The following is a 23,734-nucleotide window of genomic DNA, read 5'->3' on the forward strand; positions in this document are numbered from 1 at the left end:
ATAGAAAAGCGGGCTAACCTCCTCATCGCAACCGCTACCGCGCTTTTCTGTATTGTTAATTTCACTGCCTTTGCCACGAGCGGTGGACAGACAATGCTACGAGTGTACGGTCTTGCGGAAAAAATGCTTTGCGTTCAGTTTCATTCTGTGAGTTCGACTGAGCTTGACTAAATGTTGTATTTTCGCCTTACGCGACTTGTTACCATTATCTATCCTCATGTCTGTAATAATTGTATCAGCAGATAAGCTGGAAATGAACATGTTCTGTAAAATTCTATTTTCAGGAGGACACAATGGCTCTCAAAGACTTCTTGGAAGAGGCTGCTATTATGAAAGAAATGAAACATCCAAATCTGGTGCAATTACTGGGTGAGTCTTAGTTGCGGCACTTCTATATCTGGATGGGTTTGTTTTGGTCTCGGGGTCTGTCTTGTTCTCTGTGTCTGTCCGTCTCTCTCCTGGCTGTGTCCATCACTTTAATCTAACAATCTTTCTGTAATTGACAACGTCCCGAAATAACTGTCAGGATGCGCAAGCGTTGGCGAAGAGTTGCGGCCCGCTTTTCTTGTACAAACAGGAAACACATGGTCAGAACAAACATACAGATCTATAACTTCAATGTATCCATCGCTTTTATTTTGCATTCCTTTCTTCTTCTTTTTTTACGATTGAATGCACGCTACGCTAACTTGGTTTTTCTGTCCCCAGAACTGGTGTCTATTTGAGACATAACGTGGTTCTATGCTAGGACTTTTTTGAATGCACAGAAGCATACACTCTTTTGTAGTCTATTCGAGGCCCTTAAATGAGTTTTAGTCGGCCTCTGACATCACATGGCTCAAAGAAGGGAAATCCAATGTTAAATCGATGCATATATTTTGTACAGCTATTAAATTGATATATCTGTGTGTTGTTTAGGTGTGTATATTTTGTCAATCAATCAATCAATATGAGGCTTATATCGCACGTATTCCGTGGGTACAGTTCTAAGCGCAGGGATTTATTTTTTTATTTTTTTATTTCTATTTTATGCAATTTATATCGCGCACATATTCAAGGCGCAGGGATTTATTTATGCCGTGTGAGATGGAATTTTTTTACACAATACATCACGCATTCACATCGCATTTTGCACAGCTATTTAATTGATGTACATCTTTGTGTTGTTTAAGTGTGTATATTTTGTACAGCTATTTAATTGATATATAATCTTTGTGTGGTTTAGGTGTGTGTACGAGAGAGCCCCCGTTTTACATCGTGACGGAGTTCATGCCGCACGGCAACTTGCTGGACTACTTGCGCGGTAGCAACAAGGAGGAGATCGGCCCCACCGCCCTCATGTACATGGCCACACAGATCGCTTCAGGCATGGCGTACCTGGAAGTCAGAATGTTTATTCACAGGTGAGCAGGTGTATGCAGCTTACCTGGCTGCTTAGTACAGTTATTGGGGTGGGGGGTAGAGAAACTATGTTTCTTTCGACCTGCTGGTGAGAAGACATCTTCAAGCAGAAGACACTTGTGCGGGGAATCAAGTTGAGCTGTCATTTCCAGGGTGGTTAGAATCTGAAAACACTATAAAACGGATTGACAGTCTGTTGACAGTCTGTTGACAGAGGGTTTATTTGCACAAATGTCAAGGGGTCACTCGCACAAGATGCTTAGCCAGATTCTTCTTCTTCTTCTTCTTCTTCTTCTTCTTCTTTTTCTTCTTTTTCTTCTTCTTCTTCTTCTTCTTCTTCTTCTTCTTCTTCTTCTTCTTCACTCATGGGCTGAAACTCCCACGTTCACTCATGGTTTTACATGTGGTTTTTTTTTACGTGTATGACTGTTTTTACCCCGCCATTCAGGCAGCCATGCGCCGCTTTCAGGGAGAGCTAGATTCTGTGAGAGCTGCAATCTATACTTCTTAAAAATACGAGTAAAAGCAAATCCAAGTGCAAACGCTGCCTGTTCATGGGTCTCTGAAGCTAACATCTGTTTACATACTGAGACACTTGCAATTGAGGCGTTCTTTCGACACTACAGTAAAACCTGAGTCTAGCGGACCCTTGTTGTAACGGCCACCTGCTACATACGGACAGTTTATCATGGCACGAACACGATTTCAACAATAACTAACCTTTAACGGGCGGACACCTGCCACTTACGGACGCGGACACGATTTTTCGGACCGTAGGAAGTGTAAACACTGTCACAAACGGACACAACGTACATAAAAACGCAACTTCGAAAACTCGACTGTTATGCAGTCAGTGCTCGGCAGCCGTAGCCGTAGCACAAATGGTTGTTGATTGGTTGTCCTGTCCCTTTTCTGACCAATCAGTGGCTTGTTTAGATGGAGACCCACTTTCGCTCACTCACTTTCGCTTCGCTCACTTTCGCTTTTCCGCATTGTGGATACAGTCACAACCAAAAGCAACAGTAGACTACTGTGTTTGAAAATGGAATCTCCAGCAGGAAAAAGAAAAGCGTTGACTTTAGAGCAGCCTTGAAAAAACTAGATAGCGGCCAATCATGCCGAGATGTGGCGAAGGAGATGGGATGTGGTAAAACACAGATCGCGAGGATCAAATCGGAAAAAGAAGACGTGATGAAGGAGTGGGAGTCAGGTGCGCGAATCGACCAAAAAACTGTGAAACGTCGGGAAACGCAATATGAAGACCTGAACAACGTGGTATGGGAGTGGTTTTGTACTGCAAGATCGAAGAATCTGCCTGTCAGTGGACCATTTATCATTTACCACTCCCCCCTCCTACTAATCTCTCTCTCGATCTCTCTCTCTTTGTAAGCAATCGTTCGAAGGAAACAATAGTTCACACAGCTAAATTTTTGTTCCATGCATTTATGCTGAGACTAGAAAAACTGAATGAAACAAGAGCTGACCCAATTTGGTCGAGACACACTGCGGAATTTCCCGTTGAATGACTGATGAAGAGTCAGCTATTTTTAGCTTTGTGACGTCCGACTTGCATAAGTTTGAATGCACAGTGTGTGTAGGGAACGGGGTAGGTGGGGGGGGGGGGGGATGTTGTTGTTGTTGTTGTTTGCTACATGTATCATTTGTTTACTCACATTTTCAGTGAGTCTCATGTTCAATCCAATAAATACATACTACAGGACTGACAAAAAGTGTCTTGTTCATTTTACGTGCTCTTTGTAAAATATTGCCCCGGCCCCTCCACCTGTGAAGAAGGGACACCTGTCTAATAGGGACACTATTACCATTCCCCAAGGGTGTCCGTTAGAGACAGGTTTTACTGTATTGTTTTCTTCATTTTTATTTTCCCTTAATTGTCCCATCGCTGAGAAATTTGGGGCACTTCTTCCCAGTGGAAAGCTAGCAGCAACAGAGTGGCGCTACCCAGGTGTGTGCGTGTTTAGGTGTAATCAGCCACCTGTAATTATGGCAGAATGACCGAGGTCTTTTACGTGCCACAGTGGTGACACGGGGGCGGAACAAGGATACCTCTCTAGGTCTGCACATAAAGTTGACCCGTGTGCGTCCCAGCCCGTATTCGAATCTGTTACGCTAGGATCACAAATCCAGTGCTCTTACCAATTTAGCCCCCAATAACATATCAGACACCACATTGTCAATAACATCATGTTCAAAGTGTTTTCCATCACGTCTAACAGGGATTTAGCGGCCAGGAACTGCCTGGTGGCGGACACCAACATGGTGAAGGTGGCTGACTTTAGCTTGGCACGTCTGATGAAGGACGACACGTACACTGCACACGCCGGGGCCAAGTTCCCCATCAAGTGGACTGCACCTGAGGGTCTAGCCTTCAACCGCTTTTCTACCCGCTCTGACGTCTGGGGTGAGTTGTCTGTTTGAGTGAGAAAGCTGCTTTACAGTATCACTGGTGTAATTTGCGTAACATGTGACTGTGTGTGTGTATGTGTGTGTTCATTAACTGTAGATGTTGATAGGTGTTGTTCACACGGTATGGAAAATGTCCACAACGTAACTGAACAATGTTCAATGAAAACAGTGCCACCTATTTTAGCTGTGAAATATGTACTGAAAGTGTTTTTGAGCTCTGAATTTACTAGACATAGCCTGAGCCATGAAAACAATACAAATTTAATTTAATTCAATTCAATTCAATGCAACTTAATTGTCAATGTAAAACATTCAGAAAATTGTCTTCATGCTCGTCATATACAAAATTTACATTGCGAAAAAAACACTGGAACACACAAGAAGGCACAGGAAAATTAGGAATCATCTTTGAATTAAAATGTATTTCATTTACGTTTTTGCAGCGTTTGGTGTATTACTGTGGGAGCTGGCAACGTACGGCATGTCGCCGTACCCAGGGGTGGACCTGACTGAAGTTTACCACTTGCTGGAGAGGGGGTACCGCATGGAGCGACCACAGGGTACCCCCGCCGATGTCTATATACTCATGCTGAAATGTGAGTGTCAGGGGTGGGGCACTGTCTTCAAGGAATAGATGAATTCCGAAAATAACTCCGGCAGGTTTGCATGGCTTGTGGGAGAGTGACCTTTTCTTGCAAAACCTCGTACAAATATTGGAGGAGCCAATCACTAGCGAGGGGTGTGAAGGAAACACGTGGAACGGTCACTCTTCCACAGCCAATACAAACCTGACGGATGTACGAGTGTGTGTGTGTACATGTGAGTTATCAGATTATTTGTAAAAACATGGGAACACATTTGAAAACAACAAGACTAGTGATGACATTGACAGATGCAGCTGACTTTCAAAACAGTTGCAGAGTGTGTAAACTGATAGTGGGGTAGGAACTGTGTAGGAGCATACTGCAGTGGAACCCCCCGTTTAAGACCTCTACACATCTGTGAAAATAAGGTCTTAGAAAGGAGGGGGTCTTAAAAATGGTGGTAAATTGACAGAGCTTAAAAACAGGAAGTCTGAGAAAACCAGGTCTTAGAAGAGAGGGAGTCTTAAATTAGTGGGCTCAGTGGGTCTTAATACGGGGGTTCCACTGTAGTGAAAGATAGGGTGAGTAGTGTTAATGGAGGATTCTGTTTTCAGGTTGGCAGTGGGACCCGAAGGACCGGCCAACGTTCAAGGAGATTCATTACTTATTAGAAAACATGTTTGAGAAATCCAGCATCAGTGAAGGTATGCTTTGCCATTACTTTTTTTTATGATTTTTTTTTCTTTTTTTTTTTTTTTAGTTCGAGTTCTGTGTGTCTTTTGTGTTTTTTAAAGTTTTTGTTGTACGTCTGCTTTCTGTCTCTGTTTTCTAATCTTCTTTCTTTTATTCATTTCCTAGTCTTTATTTTTTTAATGTTTTTGTTGTTGTTGTTCTATTTTGTATGTTTGATTTTTTCGGTTGTATTTTGTATGTGTTGTTGGTATGTGATTTTGTTTGTTTGTGTGTTTTGGGGTGTTTTTGCATACTAGACTGGTACTTGCTTGGGTTTTGGTTGTCAAATTGTGATTGCTTTTTTTCCTATGCATGTCGTTTTTCTTTTCTTCCTCTTCCGGACACTGACTTTTGCTGTATTTTTTTCTATTTCAGTTTTGATTTGGTTTCTCTTATCTTGTTGGTTTGGTGTTGTTTTTTCTCATTTGTTTGTGTTATCGTTTTTGTACCTCCCGTTTTCTTTGCTGACTATACTAAATTATTTTCTGTTTCTTTCAGTTGGAATCCTTTGTTTCATCTTTTTTGGGTTTGCTTTTTTGTTGACACGACTGACAGAACAAGAAAGTGTGGTAGAGTAGAAATAGCCAGCTTGAATTGAATGGCTGAGAATGAACTGATAAAAGTTGCAAAAAACGTAGCATGGGATTTGGCACCTTTTTATTGTTAAAACAACCACTTTTTTGAAGATATTTTACTGCAAAAACAAAAGACCAGGGATGATTATGAACAGTAAACGTACATTTGTGTAATGATAAAGAAAACGAGAGAAAGGAATCCTGCCAGTGTCAGTTTCAGAACCAGATTTTTGAATTCTGGTAGAATAAAACTCTCATGCCGTTCAGTTTAGCACAGTGTGATTTTGCATGCGAGATGATGGTGTGTGGTTGTGTGTCCCACTGCACGTCTTTCTTTCTCTGCCAGCCTGCGAGGTCGCACGGAGCGAGGACGAGGCGTAACGCACAGCAGACTGACACAAAAACTGTTCAAAACCCTTCAGGTGTAGCTCCCGCTGGGGAACACGGCTTCTGCTGCGTCTGATGCAGTAGGACTGACTAGCGGTGCTGTCTTTCAAGGACTAGAGACTGTGTGCGCTGCCTGACCAACTTCCATACTTAGCCTTGAGATTATTCTCTTTGCTGACAAGGACTCAACCATTCACCCCAAGCTTGCCTGCTGATGGAATACCAGAGACATCAGAACTTGAAACCAGTAGATTCCTTCTGTGGAAGGCCAGGAAAGCCTGCCTGCAATGAACAAGAAAGGCTTTCCTGTCTACAGTGTGTGTGCGTGTTTCAGAGCTGGGTGCAAAGTCTCAAAGGTGTGAATTGTCTGTGCCCGTGTTCCCCTAACTTTGACATACGGATGTGTGCCTTGGTGACTATGACAGGATGTGTTGCCTTGGTGACTATGACAGGATGTGTTGCCTTGGTGACTATGACGTGCATGCCAAGCCTTATGATTTAAACTGCAAAAAGAAAAAACCCCAAAACAATGACAACTAACGAGTAGTGGAGTTGTTTGGTGGGGAAAGACTTCATGTGATGTTGATGATATTTATACGCTGCCCACTTCTCCATCCACAGAGGTAGAGAAAGAGTTGGAAAAGAACGATAAGAGATTGGTGCCCACTTTGCCCTCCAAGAAAGGGAGGCCTTCGACCGCTGACAGTCCCGAGTTCCAGTCAGAGGGGAGAGCTAGCGCAGGTATGTGACTGTGTTTGTGTGTGTGAGAGTGTGTGTGTCTATAGAGAATACTACATGGCTTGCTGTGTTGTACCAGATTTACACGAGTTGTTTTTTTAAATATTGAACTGCGAGCGAAAGCGAGCTGTTCACTATTTGAAAAAGCAACGAGTGTAAATCTGGTACGACACAGCAAGCCATGTAGTATTCTGTTTATCCTACATACTGTACTTACGTGTATTTTACTGAAAATGCCCTGCATTCGAGGCAGCTAAATTGAAGACGCTTGTTTTGGAACCTCGATCTCTTCTAAAGCCTCGTGCAATCTATTACGTCAAAGCAAAGAAACGTCACTGAAATGTGGCGTGACGTGTTAGTTCTAAAGATTCATCGAGGGTAATTAGCGAGCGCAATTTGTGTTTCTATAATGACGTTTGTCTCGGTGACTTTGGCATCATAAGCAGTGGAAAAACAGGTCCCTGCCAGACTTGCTTGACATGACCTCATTTACATGATATACACACGTGTGATTTGAACGATTATTATCTCACGGGTGTCTCTCTCACGTATGTAGGATAAGTATGTGTTTGTCTCTGTGTGTATGCGCTCGTGAGAGTAAGCATGAGCGTGTCTGTCTGTTTCATTGTCATTGCGTATGACTATGAGGGTTCCTACATGTTAGTGTACTTACACAAGATACAAGAAATTGAAGAAATGTTATAAAAAGACTTGAATGTCATTTATATACATATATTTCTTATTGATATTGGTTTTTTTTGTTTTTTTTAAATTTATAGGTGTCACTTTGGTAAAAAAAAAATTCAAAGTTTTTTTGTGTTTTTTTTTATACTTTTTTTATGAACACTTGTAAACTTTTAACTGTGGGTATTAGTATAACTGTTGACTTGAAAACTTGAGTGTCTTTACTTCCTCCATATAACCTGAAACCAAATGTGCATTTGAAACTTGAGTGTCTGTACTGCCTCCATATAACCTGAAACCAAACATGCAATGAAATTTGTTCCTCTCCTGACAAAGGCCCCACCCCTCCTGCCGGTCGCCGCGTTCTCCCCACGCTGGAAGAGACAAACATGACGGACATGAAGCAGGTGTCGGACATACTGGCGCGCAAGGCATCCAACAAGAAACGGCCCGGCCCCGTGCCCCCTCGCCGCACCACCTCCGTCAAGGAGCAGCAGGCCTTGGAACAATCAGAGCTGGACCTGGAGCTCAAATCGCGCATGAAGCTTCAGAAAGCCAAGGTAGAGAACTCCACCGTCCCTGAGGAAGACGAGCGTAGTGGCTCCGTCAAGCAGGATGGGTCTCCAAAGATCAGCCGCGAAGAATCCTTCGGGAAAAGCAGCGAGGCTAATTTGAAAGCCGCGCAGATCGACAAGTCCAAGTATCTCATATCCGAGGCCAACGCACGGTCGTTTGAGCAGGGGACGGCGGAGAGAAGCAGCTCTCGCAAACTGGGGCCTCAAAGCAGCTTTGGCAAGTCAGGGGATGGAGTGGACTCGTCAAGTTTGCCAGCTGTTGGACAGTATCCCAAGAAAGCCATCCCTCTTCCGCAGCGACCCAGCATCGGGTCGTACAAGAAGATGTCGGACCCCAACCGCCCTACAGAGCTGCATCACTCCATGTCTGTGGATGACGACAGCGAACAGGTCAGTGTGTTTCTTGGCTTGCTGCTGGACATCAAGTTTGGGAGGGATGGAATTAAAGATCAGGTAGTATGGCCTGTTGCCCGTTGGCTTCATCAGGTATTGAGGGGGGGCTGGTAGATTGTGTACTGTGAGGGCAGCTCTTCCACTGAGAGATTAATTATCCTTAAACAGTGGAACCCCTCTCATAGGACATCAACAAATCTGAGAAAATCTGCTTTTAGAATAAGAATTGAGGGAGTCTTAAAATGGAGGTTATGAACAGAAAATCTGAGAAAAGAGGGTCTTAAAAGGGGGGAATCTTAAATTGTTTTTTATTTTAAAAAGGGGGATTCCACTGTACATAACCAATGGATTAGAATATCGATGTTAGCCACAGATGTTTTAACAACTGCATATCTTTCAAGTCGCTTGATCGTGACGTGCAGGTGCGTGTGGGCAAGCTGGACGTGGCCAACGTGTCCAAGGCCATCCATCGCTACGGCACCATCCCCAAGGGCGTGCGCATCGGGGCCTACCTGGAATCGCTGGAGCGTGAACACAACAACCACAGCAACGACCGCACCCCCGAGGACGGCGACTCTGAAAACGACCGCGACAGCGTGGCGTCCTGTCCCCCCGCCGTGTCGGAGGTTGTCGGGGATGGGATGAGCCCAGTGGTGGGGGACGGGACGACGGACGATTCAGATCCGGGCATCAAGCAGGAACCCAACCTGCGTCCCTCAGCCTTTGTCAAGTCCCAGTCTCAGCACGGCCTGGGGGATAACAACACGGGGATGGGGGTCGGGATGGGGGTCAAGTCTCAGTATTCTGGCATGCTACAGCGCCACAAGTCGGACTTGAGCGACTCAGACTCGCATCGTTACGAGGCCCCGTGGGGGGATCTTTTCGGGGGGCAGCGTCCGCCCCCCAACCCCAGTGAGAGACTGCAGGTGCAGCAGAACCAGGACGGGGTGGTGTCCAAGCCCAAACCCAGCCCCCGCTTCTCGCGGCTCATCGGAGACGGGGGGTCAGATCCCTCCTCCACTCAGATGGCTTCCTCCAGGTCTTCGCCGTCGGGAGAGCCAGAAACTGTGACTGTTGACACCAACGGGGGGCACCGCCCCACCCCACCCTCCTCCTTCGGCACTGACCGCAGTAAGCTGGACTTCTCCAACTCCCCCAACAGCCTCTCCTCCTTCAAGACCTTCGGCAAGCCCAGCGTTGTCAAGGAGACCAACCTTGACCTTGTCAACGCGGAAGCCATGTTGGCGGCGGCGGCGGACTCCTTGCGTCACACGCCCACAGACAACAACACTGGGGGAGGGGACACTGGGATTTATAAACCGGTTCTTCCCCTGATGAAGGGCGCTACGATAACGGCTCCCCCCGATACCAGACCCCCTGACCCCATGACCTCTTCCATGGTGGGGGATAAAAAGACAGTGTTATCGTTGTCAGCGGATGACGGGGGTGATGCCGCCCCAGTGACCATTGAGAAGATTCTGGAAGCGTCCAATCGCCTGCGAGGTTGTATAGACAAGCTGGCTGTGGCAGGCAACAAAACTAGTACCAACTTTATGCTGCTGTCCGAAGAGGTGAGCTTATCTGTGTGTGTGTGCGTGCGTGTGCGTGTGCGTGCATTCATGCATGTGTGTGAGATCTGTTTGTGTGAGTGTGTGTATGCACGCTTCATTGATGTGAAAGTAAATTAAAGTTGCACTTTTGTGTGCTTTTTCTCCATGGCGTAGTTGAATGAGTGTGTGTGTGTTGGACAGATATTTTGAATGCAAGATGCTGTTCTGTGCATCTGATTTTGGTTGTTTATTTGAATCAGAATGTTATGTTCTTCCCTACTTTAATCTTTCATTTTGTTGTTAGTACTGGTATCCACATTTCTCTTGAAACTTCACTAAAACCTTTACACTAAGATGGTTCAGACAAGGTTTGCTTCTCTGTATTTACTTGAAAAAGTCTCGCTCAAACTTGCTTTGCTAGGGCCAACAAAAAAAATAGGTCTGTTTACGGTAACATAGGCCAAAAAAATAGGGTCGGTAGGTCGGGATTTTTTTTTTTTTTTTTTTTTTTTCCCCAAAAAAAACATTTTTACGTTATTTTGCAAAAAAACCAAAATTTTTTTTTTTCTTCTCCCAAATGCCAAAAAAAGTCTAGGGTCGCGCGAAAAAAATAGGGTCGGTCGGGTTACCGTAAACAGACCATTTTTTTGTTGTTGGCCTAGAGGCCAGAAAGTGAAACAGAGAGTCCAGTAAACTTGTCATTACAGTGGAACCCCCCTTTTAATTTAAGACCCCCAATTTCAGACTTTCCCCCTTTTAAGACTGTGCCTTTACACGTAACCTGTGTAAATTTAAGACATAAGACATAAGATGATTTATTGTCCATACAATTAAACAATGGATGGAAAAGTGTGGTTCATCTGCTCTTAAAACAACCAAACAACATATGACAACAACCCTAAATATAACAAGTCGCGTAAGGCGAAATTACAACATTTAGTCAAGCTGTCGAACTAACAGAATGAAACTGAACTCACTGCATTTTTACAGCAAGAGCGTATACTCGTAGCATCGTCAGTCCACCGCTCGATGCACAGGCAGTGAAATTGACAAGAAGAGCGGGGTAGTAGTTGCGCTGAGAAGGATAGCACGCTTTTCTTTATCTCTATTCTTTTTAACTTTCTCAGTGTGTTTTTAATCCAAACATATCACATCTATGTTTTTGGAATCAGGAACCCACAAGGAATAAGATGAAATTGTTTTTAAATCGATTTCGGAAATTTTATTTTAATAATAATTTTTATATTTTTAATTTTCAGAGCTTGTTTTTAATCCGAATATAACATATTTATATGTTTTTGGAATCAGAAAATGATGAAGAATAAGATAAACGTAAATTTGGATCGTTTAAAAAAAATTTTTTTTTTTTTTACAATTTTCAGATTTTTAATGACCAAAGTCATTAATTAATTTTTAAGCCACCAAGCTGAAATGCAATACCGAAGTCCGGCCTTCGTTGAAGATTGCTGGGCCAAAATTTCAATCAATTTGATTGAAAAATGAGGGTGTGACAGTGCCGCCTCAACTTTTACAAAAAGCCGGATATGACGTCATCAAAGTTATTTATCGAAAAAAAGAAAAAAACGTCCGGGGATATCATTCCCAGGAACTCTCATGTCAAATTTCATAAAGATCGGTCCAGTAGTTTGGTCTGAATCGCTCTACACACACACACACACACACACACACACACACACACACACACCTCAACCCTCGTCTCGATTCCCCCCTCCCCAAAACTTGACTAAATGTAAAAACAATAAAACATACGAAGGAAGAACACCCAAAGTATTCCAGACAGGCACGTATCTCCATTTAACTTAAAGACTCACTCCTTTTTAAGACCAGAATTTCTACGATTTTTAAGTCTTGAGGGGGGGGGGGGGGGGGGGGTCCGCTGTCCTTGGTCTGAAGACAGCTTCACCTCATGCTTTGTTTTGTGCAGGTGCAAGCCTTCCACGCGCTGTGTTGTCGCTTTATCGACGCCCTGCCCCCCCACGCCAAGTTCCACGCCCGCGAGCTTCTGACCCGCCTTCTGACCCACAGCCAGAGCCTCAAGACTTTCACTAGCTCCTCCCCCTCGGCCGGCGGCAACCTCCTGACCGACATCCAGTCCACCAACAGGGACATCATGAGTGTCATTCAGAGATGAGGCTTTGGCCGGTCCAACGGTGGCCTTTTTCTAGGAGGACCTTTTTTTGTGGGGTGGCTCTTTTGTGTCCATTGCTGGACGAGACTCGAGGTGGTGTTTCTTCCTGCACAATGACCAGTGTGACTGGCGACGGTCAGTTTGAGTTTTGTGTCAGTGGTTGTTGGACTGCAGTGGTGTCACTCTGCTTTAATTCAGTCCAGGTGTGTGTTGGAAGTGAAGGTGTGTCAAGTTGGATTTTGTATGCACTGTCCAATACATTGCAGTTGTGTTGAATGGCATGCTGGTCTGCTTAAAAATAAAAGAACATGAAGATGTGAAACATGCCAACAAGCTGCAGAGTTTTAATTATTCAACACAGTTGTGCCAGCTGTGTTTCGTGGCATGCTTGTCTGCTCCAGAAATGTTGTTTTGGTGGGGGGAAGCATGCTGCCAGAAGAACACAGCTGCACAGTTTAAACGTTCAACTCCTGACACCAGTATGACAGGAGAAACCTACGTTCTCCTACAGCAGGAAGGAAGGAAACAATCATTTGTGCCTAAGGCTTGATAGTATACTGGACAGAGTTGTCACAATTTTGAACAGAAACAGAACAAACTTGTGACTCGGTCTGATGCTGCTTTGTGAACCTGTGAAAGTAATGATGTGATGTGATGTGATGGAAGGAGATGTGAGATTTTGATGTGAGGGAACTGTTCAGTATTAACGCTGAGTCTGGCGGGTAGGACGTTTCACACGAGACAGTCAGCAGGAACACCAAAGATTTCCTGCGTCCTTTGATACTAATACAAACCTGTGAACAGTAGCCCGTGTTTACTCCTAACCTAACAGAATGATTTACAACCTTATTTGGTGAAAATTAATTTTCAGACTAAGTGAAAAAACTTAAAAGCCACCACTTCTGACTTGAACTCATTACTTCTGCTTCAAAAAGCTGTGCTTATAGTATATCTTTTGAAAGTTTATAGAAACAGCAGATAGGAAGTTAGAAGGGCACTTCCGTGTCAGACTCAGAATGCATGCACTGGGTAACATAGCAGAACGGTCAGACGTTGATGTGTTTTCAAATGAGGTGAGACTGAGAGAGCGATGCATTTTGAAATGAAATTTAAGAGTGTGGTTTATAGATCTCCAGTGAAGAGAGAGTGTGTTTTTGTAGGTATCTGTCGGTGCTTGCTAATGCCAGTTCCAGTTTTATTTTGATCTTGCTCAGTATGGTTGGTGGAAAACAGAATGTTTTGAAAAAGATGTGCTCAAATCAAAGAAGTTAGTCCCAGGCTCCTTTGAAAGTCGTAGATTTTTTTAAGTGATTTATTCCCACAGTCAGTGTTGTATTCATTTTCTGCTCAATAGCCATTTTTGTTTGGAAAAAGACTTTAGGGGAAAAGTTTTCAGGGTGTGTCTAAAACTAAAATGTTTTGGGGTTCCAAGGCAAAGTGCTACAACATACAGATCATTGTTCTCGGCATGCTAGAAATCATCGACATCCTGTAGATTCAAAAACAGGTGTACATGTTCAACGTGTGTCGAAAAATATTTCCCACTTAGAAAAATAATAGTACTGTAGTGTAATGAGGAAAAGGGCCTGTAGTTTCGCTTCATCAGTTTTCCCAGCAACACTTGGTGCACAATATGATGCACTTTATTTTGCTGCTCAGAGAAACGGCTCACAGATGAAGGGAGCAATCTTGCTGGTTGGGGGCAAGGGGGCTTGAAACACTGGACGTCAAGGACGCTTGTGATTGCAATACGTGTCGCAGTGCATGCATGGTAATCATTTTTAAATGGCCACTGTCACAAATTCAAGGTGATTTTTGAGTTTATAACCAGTCGGATTTTGCTTTATTTTCTTTTAATTCTCATGAAAACACAAGACTTAAACTCATCCTCTCCTTCTTCTGTGAAAATGACAGGACCTATGATGACCAGTTTTGTATTGTAAACTTGACATAAAACCAACTGGTTGCCTTGGAGCTTTCTGTGTTCCGATGAGATTTACAGAGTGAGACACTTGAGCGAGGCTTGCGTGTCTTTTCACGTGAACGCAGCATGCTAAAGGGAACAGAACCTTGTTCAAAGCGTTGCGAACAATCTGTGAAGGAGAACAAGCGAGAGTGCAGAAAAGATGGTCAACCGGTTCCTGGATCCAGGGTCAACACTCAACAGTGTGTGAAAATAGAGTCACATCCTTTGCCTTCAATCCAACTCACCCGTGAAATGTCTGGATACATGTGCGCTTTGCTGATACCGTTCGGAGATCTCCGAGATTCCAGTGTACATGTGTAGCCAGAGTGCCAGGCAAACAATTGTCTTCAATTTTAGAACTTGTGCATTTGAGGAATAACTGTTGTTTGTCTCCGCTCATGTCTTCTTCTCTTGTGGACCAGGACTCTTTGAATGTGACTTGATTTTGCATTTAGGTCTGATTCATCGTGTCTGCAAGTAAGGTATGGTGTTCCGCCAGGGAAAGCCTTTACTAAACAGATGTGTTTTCATTTTTATTTTTACCAGTTTGACAGATCACAAGTTTGGGGTAAAACCGTGTATTTGGCAATTTGCGATTGAGCTGGGCTGTAAGTTAACTCATCAGATCATTTCGTCCAACTGCACTGTATATTAAACTGATAATTCAATTTGATTCAAGTCATTGCATATATGTGGAGAATGGTTTGTGTGAATAGTTCTCCCGATTGCCCCTACAAAAGACATTTGTCATTGCCTTTTTGGTGGTTTTCTTTTTTTCTGTGCAATTCATTTCATTTTCTTCCTCTGGTACTGTGGTAGCGATGTGTTCTTACTAACAAGAAACATGGAAATATGCTTTGGTGGGGAACACATTCTATGAGTGTAAGAGTAATGATACCTGTCGTGGGAGACGCCTTGCCCTCAGGTGAAAGGACGCCTTTAAACAAAGGACACCTTCTGTTGTCACTTTGTCTATCAACTGAACCAAAGTATCTGAAGAAAAGAACACTTGTGGTGGTATTTTTTGATGGTGTCAAGAGTGTGTTCTCATGAGAGGTACCTGGATGTCGATGCGCGACTAGAAAACTTATCTAACCCTCCTACCCCCCGCGGGTTAGGGGGAAGAATTTACCCGATGCTCCCCAGCATGTCGTAAGAGGCGACTAACGGATTCTGTTTCTCCTTTTACCCTTGTTAAGTGTTTCTTGTATAGAATATAGTCAATTTTTGTACAGATTTTTAGTCAAGCAGTATGTAAGAAATGTTAAGTCCTTTGTACTGGAAACTTGCATTCTCCCAGTAAGGTCATATATTGTACTACGTTACAAGCCCCTGGAGCTAATTTTTGATTAGTGCTTTTGTGAACAAGAAACAATTGACAAGTGGCTCTATCCCATCTGCCCCCTTTTCCCGTCGCGATATAATTATAACCTTCGTGGTTGAAAACGACGTTAAACACCAAATAAAGAAAGAAAGAATTTTGTTACTCGACGTTTTTCTCAACTTTTATGGGCAGATTCTCAGAACAAAATGTTGGTGATTTTTTGTAAATGAACACTCTTGAGTCTTGCCTCGATAACAGTGGGGAAAGCTTTGTTCTGTCTGTCAGAACTGCTTTGTTCTGACTCAATAAACAATGAAAGTGAAATTGAAATACTCAGCTCGTGTGTGACACAACTGTCTTTCTGTCTTGTGTGTTTGATTATTTTTTAATGTTTATATCATGTACACTTTATTGATTTTGACTAAAACTTTGTTTTCCCCCTTGCAATACCATTTTACATTTCAGAAGCAGTCAAAGGAACAATGAAATTACAGCATGGACCATGGTTCAATATTCTGAAGTTGTTACATAGTATCAGATTATAAAATAAGATGAGGCACAGAAGAAAATATTAGGATAACACTTGAAAGAATGCTGCGCAAGGTCATAGCCTTCATGTACATAATCAGTGGAACCCCCTTTTTACGACCTCCAAAAATCTTAGAAAATCGGGTCCTAAAAAGGAGGGAGTCTTAAAATGGAGGTAAATTTACAGAGGTTATGAACAGAAAGTCTGAAAAAAAAGAGGTCTTAAAAAGGAGGGAGTCTTTGATTGGGGGGGGGGGGGGGGGTCTTAAAAGGGGGGTTCCACCGTACTTGCAGGATTAAAACTTCAGGATATTGATGTTAGAGTTCGCACAGTAAGAGTAAAATATCTTTGACGGACTTTCACTATTTTAGCATCCAGATAAGGAGCAAAAACACAGGATCACGTGTTGGGGAAGAATTTACACATACTTTATGTAGAAAGAAAAAAAATCTCACAGATGCAGGTAGTGAATAAACTGCTAAGAGCTCTCAAGAGTAGGCGACCACATCTTGGGGAGACTGACTGGAACTAAAAACGTTTGTACAGAAACAAATCGATTCTGATGAAGAGAACTGTGATGTGACTGTGAGCTGTAACAATCAGGGGGGGGGGGGGGGGGGGGTAGGGGGGCAGATGTGCAATGCAAGCTTTCAAATCATGGATGAAGAGTCTGATGTTGCAGAAATGATGAGGTTATGATGTAATTTAATCTCTTGCAGTGGAACCTCCTTTTAAAGACCTGTAAACATCTTGGAAAATCAGGTCTTCAATATGTGGAGATCAAGTTACAGACATTATATTATAAACAGGAAATCTGAAAAAAAACAAGGTTTTTTAAAGGGGGGGGGGGGGGGGGGGGATTGGGTTAAGAGAAATGGACCACTGAAGGTTTTTTTCAGAAAGGGTCCCCTCTCCCAATGAATAATTAAATAAATAAGATAAAAACAAATAAACAAACAAAACAGGACAATTGAGCAAGCTGGGGTTATGAAAATATTTGTGATATTTCACGTCTTTTTTATGTTGCAATAATTTGTTCAGTGTCTCCTGTAAATATGAAAGCTGCTCGCTTGTGCCTAGACTAAATGTCCTTTCAGTGCTGATAGGTGAATAGATGCAAGCAAATCGTTGTACATGTACTGTTAATTTCTGCACAGGCTAGTATGTTATGTTCTTTGTGCAGTCGCTAAGATATAATACTTAAGGCCAGTGGCATTTGACCGTGATCAGTAAACCCATAGGTGTGCAGTGAAGTTTGGTCTGTGTAGATACCAGCAGAGCCCATGTTTCATTACTATTTATCATCATGTCTGTTGGAAAGTGAAAGTCCCCTGCAGTGGAGGGTAAAAAGTGGTTTGTCTGAGCCAATCCAAGCTTCTTTTTACATTTAGTCAAGTTTTGACTAAATGTTTTAACGTGGAGGGGGGAATCGAGACGAGGGTTGTGGTGTATGTGTGTGTGTGTGTGTGTGTGTCTGTCTGTCTGTGTGTGTGTGTAGAGCGATTCAGACCAAACTACTGGACCGATCTTTATGAAATTTGACATGAGAGTTCCTGGGAATGATATCCCCGGACGTTTTTTTCTTTTTTTCGATAAATACCTTTGATGACGTCATATCCGGCTTTTTGTAAAAGTTGAGGCGGCACTGTCACACCCTCATTTTTCAATCAAATTGATTGAAATTTTGGCCCAGCAATCTTTGACAAAGGCCGGACTTCGGTATTGCATTTCAGCTTGGTGGCTTAAAAATTAATTAATGACTTTGGTCATTAAAAATCTGAAAATTGTAAAAACAAAAATAAATTTTTAAAATGATCCAAATTTACGTTTATCTTATTCTTCATCATTTTCTGATTCCAAAAACATATAAATATGTTATATTTGGATTAAAAACAAGCTCTGAAAATTAAAAATATAAACATAATTATTAAAATAAAATTTCCAAAATCGATTTAAAAACAATTTCATCTTATTCCTTGTGGGTTCCTGATTCCAAAAACATATAGATGTGATATGTTTGGATTAAAAACACGCTCAGAAAGTTAAAAAGAATAGAGATAAAGAAAAGCGTGCTATCCTTCTCAGCGCAACTACTACCCCGCTCTTCTTGTCAATTTCACTGCCTGTGCATCGAGCGGTGGACTGACGATGCTATGAGTATACGCTCTTGCTGTAAAAATGCAGTGAGTTCAGTTTCATTCTGTTAGTTCGACAGCTTGACTAAATGTTCTAATTTCGCCTTACGCGACTTGTTTTTTCTTAAAGTGCATGTGAAAACTGCTGAACTTTTTTGCCTTCACGTTCACAGTTCTTGTGATTCATGCTCTCCGAATTCATCTTTCCGGAATTCAGCACAATTTTGTTCACTGTTCTTGTGGTAGATTTGGTTTTCCACCCCCTCCCCCATCATACTGCCTCATTCCCAGGCGAACCAAGGAGCGATTAGGACCCCCCCCCCCCCCCCCCTATCGCGATATAACCTTGAACGGTTGAAAACGACGTTGTACACCAAATAAAGAAAGAAAGCGATTAGGACAATTTAGAGGTGGTTTGATTGTCATTTTAAATAAAAAAAAAAATTTTTTTAATGTATTTAATTTGAGTATATGTCTCTATTTCTGCACTTTGTGACAGGGTTTGGTTGAACTTCGGTAATGTTTTGTGTAGGTTTTTGTTATTCAGTGTGCATTAACAAGGTGCACAGTGAGTTGCTTTCAAACTCTCGTTTGTTTAATAACTTAGTGTATGTTGTCAATTTGCACACACATGTATGTGTGTTTGTTGACTGTCAAGGTTTTGAATGAATGGAAAAAAAATGTCTCTTCCTGTTGTTAATTTTTTGTTTGTTTGCTTGTTTTGGTTTTGACAGAATGTGTTTTCATACAGTGTGAAGAAATTCCCCCCGCGGGTTAGGGGGGAAGAATTTACCCGATGCTCCCCAGCATTGTCGTAAGAGGCGACTAACGGATTCTGTTTCTCCTTTTACCCTTCCTTGTTAAGTGTTTCTTGTATAGAATATAGTCAATGTTTGTAAAGATTTTAGTCAAGCAGTATGTAAGAAATGTTAAGTCCTTTGCACTGGAAACTTGCATTCTCCCAGTAAGGTCATATATTGTACTACGTTGCAAGCCCCTGGAGCAATTTTTTTATTTGTGCTTTTGTGAACAAGAAACAATTAACAAGTGGCTCTATCCCATCCCCCCCTTTCCCCGTCGCGATATAACCTTGAACGGTTGAAAACGACGTTAAACACCAAATAAAGAAAGAAAGTGTGAAGAAATCATTTGCCGCTGTCATTTATTTCAAGGAGTGAGCTTTTTGTTTATAAAACTTGACCAAGAAGTTGAGGAACGCTCACTGCTTTTGTTGAATTAACCCATGCATTTCCACAACCTTTTTTGTACACTTTATTGTTTGATTGCTCGCATTTAACTTATTATTTTACTCTCTGCTCAAAGCAATGTATACTCTGCAGTATTCAGCTGACTCAACAATATTGTGGCATGTCAGGTTTTTGAGGCTTATTGTCAACCACACAATTGAGAACAATCATAGGCTGTTGAGTTTCACACACATTTTATTTTCCATGTTCGGCTTCTGCTTGGGACGTTTGTAAAAGTGAAGAGAAAACAAACTATTTTGTATTCACAGGTGTAGTATATAAAATCAGAAAACACAAAAGGTTAGTTATTGTATTTATTATTGACAGTTTTTATTTTTTGATGCGTCTGTTGAGAAATTGGTACTGACAGTAACAAAACACACAGGGGCCAAGCTTGGGAGAGGGTAGTGTTTGGGAGAAATCGATGATGATAGGAAGAGAAAGAATGTTAAGCACCGAGAGGTACAAAGTACAAACAGAATGTACAGGCCACATTCCATACAACACTACACATTCACATGTTGTTTTGCTTCTGTCCGTAACATCAGACACAAATCGACTTGTCCGCTTCTTACCTTGCACTTGTGTCAAAATGGAGCTTTTACAAATTGCACACAATAGTAAAGACTAAAGGACACTGTATTCAGATGTGTTGTTGTGAAACATTGTTTTATGCTTCTCATAATTTCAAGTTCAGTTATGTACGGCAGATTAGTTTATTTGTTCCTTTGATGAATATTTAATCTGAGAGAGTGCATTCTCCCAGTAAGGTCATATATTGTACTACGTTGCAAGCCCCTGGAGCAATTTTTTGATTAGTGCTTTTGTGAACAAGAAACAATTAACAAGTGGCTCTATCCCATCTCCCTCCTTTCCCTGTCGCGATATAACCTTGAACGGTTGAAAACGACGTTAAACACCAAATAAAGAAAGAATCTGAGAGAGAGAGAGAGATTGGCAAATTGAGAATTTGTTTAAGTTGGCATATATCCATAAACATGATTTCAGGTTCTAGTCTTGTAAGGAATCGGTGTTGTTCACTGATTTAAGCAGTATTTTGCATAACTTGATTGAAGAAAATAATGCCAATTTTGAGTGAGGCGAATGAATATCTTTGAATGGGGTAGTACTTGTTCTTGTATCCATTAAACCCTTGAATGTAACAATATCCTCGCTTACGATAACCGTGTCAGCTGGTTTCACACAGTTAATTTCCAAATTATCGTGAAAAAGCTGAAGAGAGTTCGAAGCCATTGACGTTACAGGCCATGGTGAAGTACATGTAATTGTAAAAGTTTGTAAAAAATGTAGGTTTTTGAAGAAAAATGTTTTAATACGTAGGCCTTCCTCCGAAAGCGGCGTATGGCTGCCTTAATGGCGGGGTGAAAACGGTCATACACGTAAAATTCCACTCGTGCAAAAAACACGAGTGTACGTGGGAGTTTCAGCCCACGAACGCAGAAGAAGAAGAAGAATACGTAGGCCGGTGTAGCAGAAGCTTAAGCTAATGTGATATGTATAATGTTCATTTGTGACTGGCAAGATGTAACATTTAAAACTGGCCAGTATACTAGTATTTAATACAATATGTACAAAAGCCTCTTAGTTTTAACAAGTATTAAGATATGCGTTTGTTTGAAAGGTGTTCTCTTTCTCTGTGTAATCTTGATGCCGTGAACGAGTGCTAAATGAACAAGTTTGACAACCGTACAATGAAACTAAGAGAAATCTTCTGGCAAGAGAAATAGAGAAGGGAAGAAATTGACCATGTAACTGAACAAAAATCTGCTTAGTTTAACAATATGCATAAGATAATCTACTACGTTGATACTGTCACCATTTTGCTTAAGTTAAATAAATGTTTTATGTGGTTGAAAACCCCACCAACTCTGCTTAGTTTTCTGTTTCACTTCAACATATTTCTGATTATATTGTTCCAGATTGTATGCACATTATTTATTAGCTGTTCTGTTTCTTTACATTTTTTTTTAAATACATGTAAGCTTGCCATGAGTTCTATGTCATAATTACAGCATTCATTTAAAAGAATGTTTTTTGTACTTCAAACATTGTAGGTGACTGAAATTGAAAGTTCTTGTTCGAAGTTGTTAGAAAGATGGTTTAAAAAAGGATTCTCTGGATCAGGTCAAGCACCCCCCGCGGGTTAGAGGGAAGAATTTACCCGATCCTCCCCAGCATGTCGTAAGAGGAGGCGACTAACGGATTCTGTTTCTCCTTTTACCCTTGTTAAGTGTTTCTTGTATAGAATATAGTCAATGTTTGTAAAGATTTTAGTCAAGCAGTATGTAAGAAATGTTAAGTCCTTTGTACTGGAAACTTGCATTCTCCCAGTAAGGTAATATATTGTACTACGTTGCAAGCCCCTGGAGCAATTTTTTTATTAGTGCTTTTGTGAACAAGAAACAATTAACAAGTGGCTCTATCCCATCTCCCCCCCTTTCCCCGTCGCGATATAACCTTCGTGGTTGAAAACGACGTTAAACACCAAATAAAGAAACTTAGAAAGAAAGAAAGAAAGATCAGGTCAAGCACCTTGATTCACACAGAATCAAAACCGTTAGTTTCAATAGTTCTTTTGCTGTAGCTGGTACTGCAGTTTTGTATTTTAACTTTTGAAGTAGCTGAGACGCCAGCTAAAATCATGAAAACATTCAGTTTTGATCATCACACTTTAAAATTGGGAGTTTGAAGGCGTTCTGTGACTGGTTCATGAATGTCTGACGTTACAACACAGTCGAATATGTGAGCTTTGTGTGTCTGGTTTTTTTATTTAAACATTTGTTTTTATAAGAATGAGTATGTGAATTGTTTTATCCATTTCTATAGACTACTTTGTTTCCTGACAGATTTGTCACAAACTTGTACTTGTATGCATTTTGAATGACCGATAGCTTTTTGTGCAAGTGACATTTTAACTGCTTTCTTTAGAACTTATTTATGTATGATGGTAGGAATCTACTGTGCATTAGCATACATTTGTGATGCTTTAAAATAAAAGTCAGTTTTTGTTGGCAGAACTATCTAGTCTTTTCTCAGCTGCATTCACAGCTCATTATGAAGTGTGATTCAGTTTGCTTGTACACAGCCGAGGCAGAGGATAGCTTGATTAATGGCGCTGGGCTGTATTTTGCTCTGTGCAACCTCTGTGTAAACCAAATTTTGTGAATGGATCTCTGGTGTAGGTTCATGAAATCCAGAAGACAGTCTAGCGTTGTGCTTAGTGTTGATGTGCACTTGACAGATGCCAGTGAGCCTTGGGTTCTTGACAATGCAATCATTTTGCCCTTCTCCTCCTTGAGATATTTTCTTTCTTTTATTTGTACAGGTTATTTTTGAATAATAGATCCACTTGTATGTGTAAAATATCAATATTCCAGGCTCGTGAATGAAACGGAATCATCTGCTTGTGTAAAGAGCTTAGATTTTGTACATGGATTCTGCCTCTTGTTTGCATGTCTGTCTGTATGTCTGCCTGTTCACATGTCTGTATGCTTGCCTGTTCATAGTGTGTATGTGTTCACAGCTGAAGGGTGTTGCCTTGCATCGCTGTATACCTTGAATGTCTCCGCTCACCTGCAAATCTGGTCGTCTGTCTGTCTTTGTCAACCATTCTGACTGCATATAGAACCAAGTGTACAGACTGGATGTTTTAAAAATACAACTCATCAGATTTGGAATTGCTACTTCTTTTGATTTTGACTGGTGGAATAAACAATCCATGAAACCAACTTCTTGTTCTGTGTGTATGATGTGTGTATGACGTGTGTGTGTGTGTGTGTATAATGGTGTGTGTGTGTGCAAAATCATCACTTTCACAAGGAGAAAATGAGAGACTAGACCTGAAGTAGAGAGACCAAAAATATTGAGGAACAAAAGGTCGAGGACATTTGGTTGAGAGTCAAGACCTCGAAAGTAACAAAAATTTCAGTTCAAAAATTTGTTTTCCCCACCGGCATTACTGTTTCTTAAAGTATGCCTCTTTTTTGTGGAGGGGGGGTAGGTAACATTACAGACACACACATACAGCAGCAACAGGTATACATAGTATGCCTTCGGTTTTATGTTATTTTATAAGGCAGAATATTTAATGTTGCAGTTACCAAGTCACCCTCGAACATACACACATCCTGGTATGCTTCTACAGTATCTCTGTAAATTCGATTCATTCCATAAAATGCATGTTCACACTCAAGGGACATAACTACACGACGGACTATTGACGGAGATAGTTCTTGAATTCTACCAAATTGCTGTGTTGTCAACGTTACATCTGCGTCTCTACTCTCTTAAAAAGCTAACAAGAAAAAGAATGTGTGT

General features: G+C 41.6%; 1 protein-coding gene and 1 long non-coding RNA gene across 2 annotated transcripts in view; both read left to right on the forward strand.

Moving 5' to 3' along the window:
• The window catches only part of LOC138949118 (tyrosine-protein kinase Abl-like), a 38,070-nt gene extending 21,802 nt beyond the window's left edge, over positions 1–16,268 (forward strand). Inside the window, exons 7-15 of the mRNA XM_070320877.1 lie at positions 285–369; positions 1,226–1,403; positions 3,639–3,823; positions 4,272–4,424; positions 5,027–5,116; positions 6,728–6,847; positions 7,865–8,493; positions 8,919–10,067; positions 11,992–16,268. Coding sequence (XP_070176978.1) covers positions 285–369; positions 1,226–1,403; positions 3,639–3,823; positions 4,272–4,424; positions 5,027–5,116; positions 6,728–6,847; positions 7,865–8,493; positions 8,919–10,067; positions 11,992–12,198 — 2,796 coding nt within the window. The 3' untranslated portion in view covers positions 12,199–16,268. The remainder of the gene's footprint in view (positions 1–284; positions 370–1,225; positions 1,404–3,638; positions 3,824–4,271; positions 4,425–5,026; positions 5,117–6,727; positions 6,848–7,864; positions 8,494–8,918; positions 10,068–11,991) is intronic.
• Positions 16,269–16,862: 594 nt separating this feature from the next.
• LOC138949120 (uncharacterized) lies at positions 16,863–23,145 on the forward strand. The gene is made up of 2 exons (XR_011450168.1): positions 16,863–20,737; positions 20,879–23,145. It is a non-coding gene; the product is annotated as an uncharacterized lncRNA (long non-coding RNA).
• Positions 23,146–23,734: the final 589 nt, after the last annotated feature.

Source organism: Littorina saxatilis, linkage group LG15 (assembly GCF_037325665.1).
Source record: "Littorina saxatilis isolate snail1 linkage group LG15, US_GU_Lsax_2.0, whole genome shotgun sequence".
Taxonomy (NCBI): Eukaryota; Metazoa; Mollusca; class Gastropoda; order Littorinimorpha; family Littorinidae; genus Littorina; species Littorina saxatilis.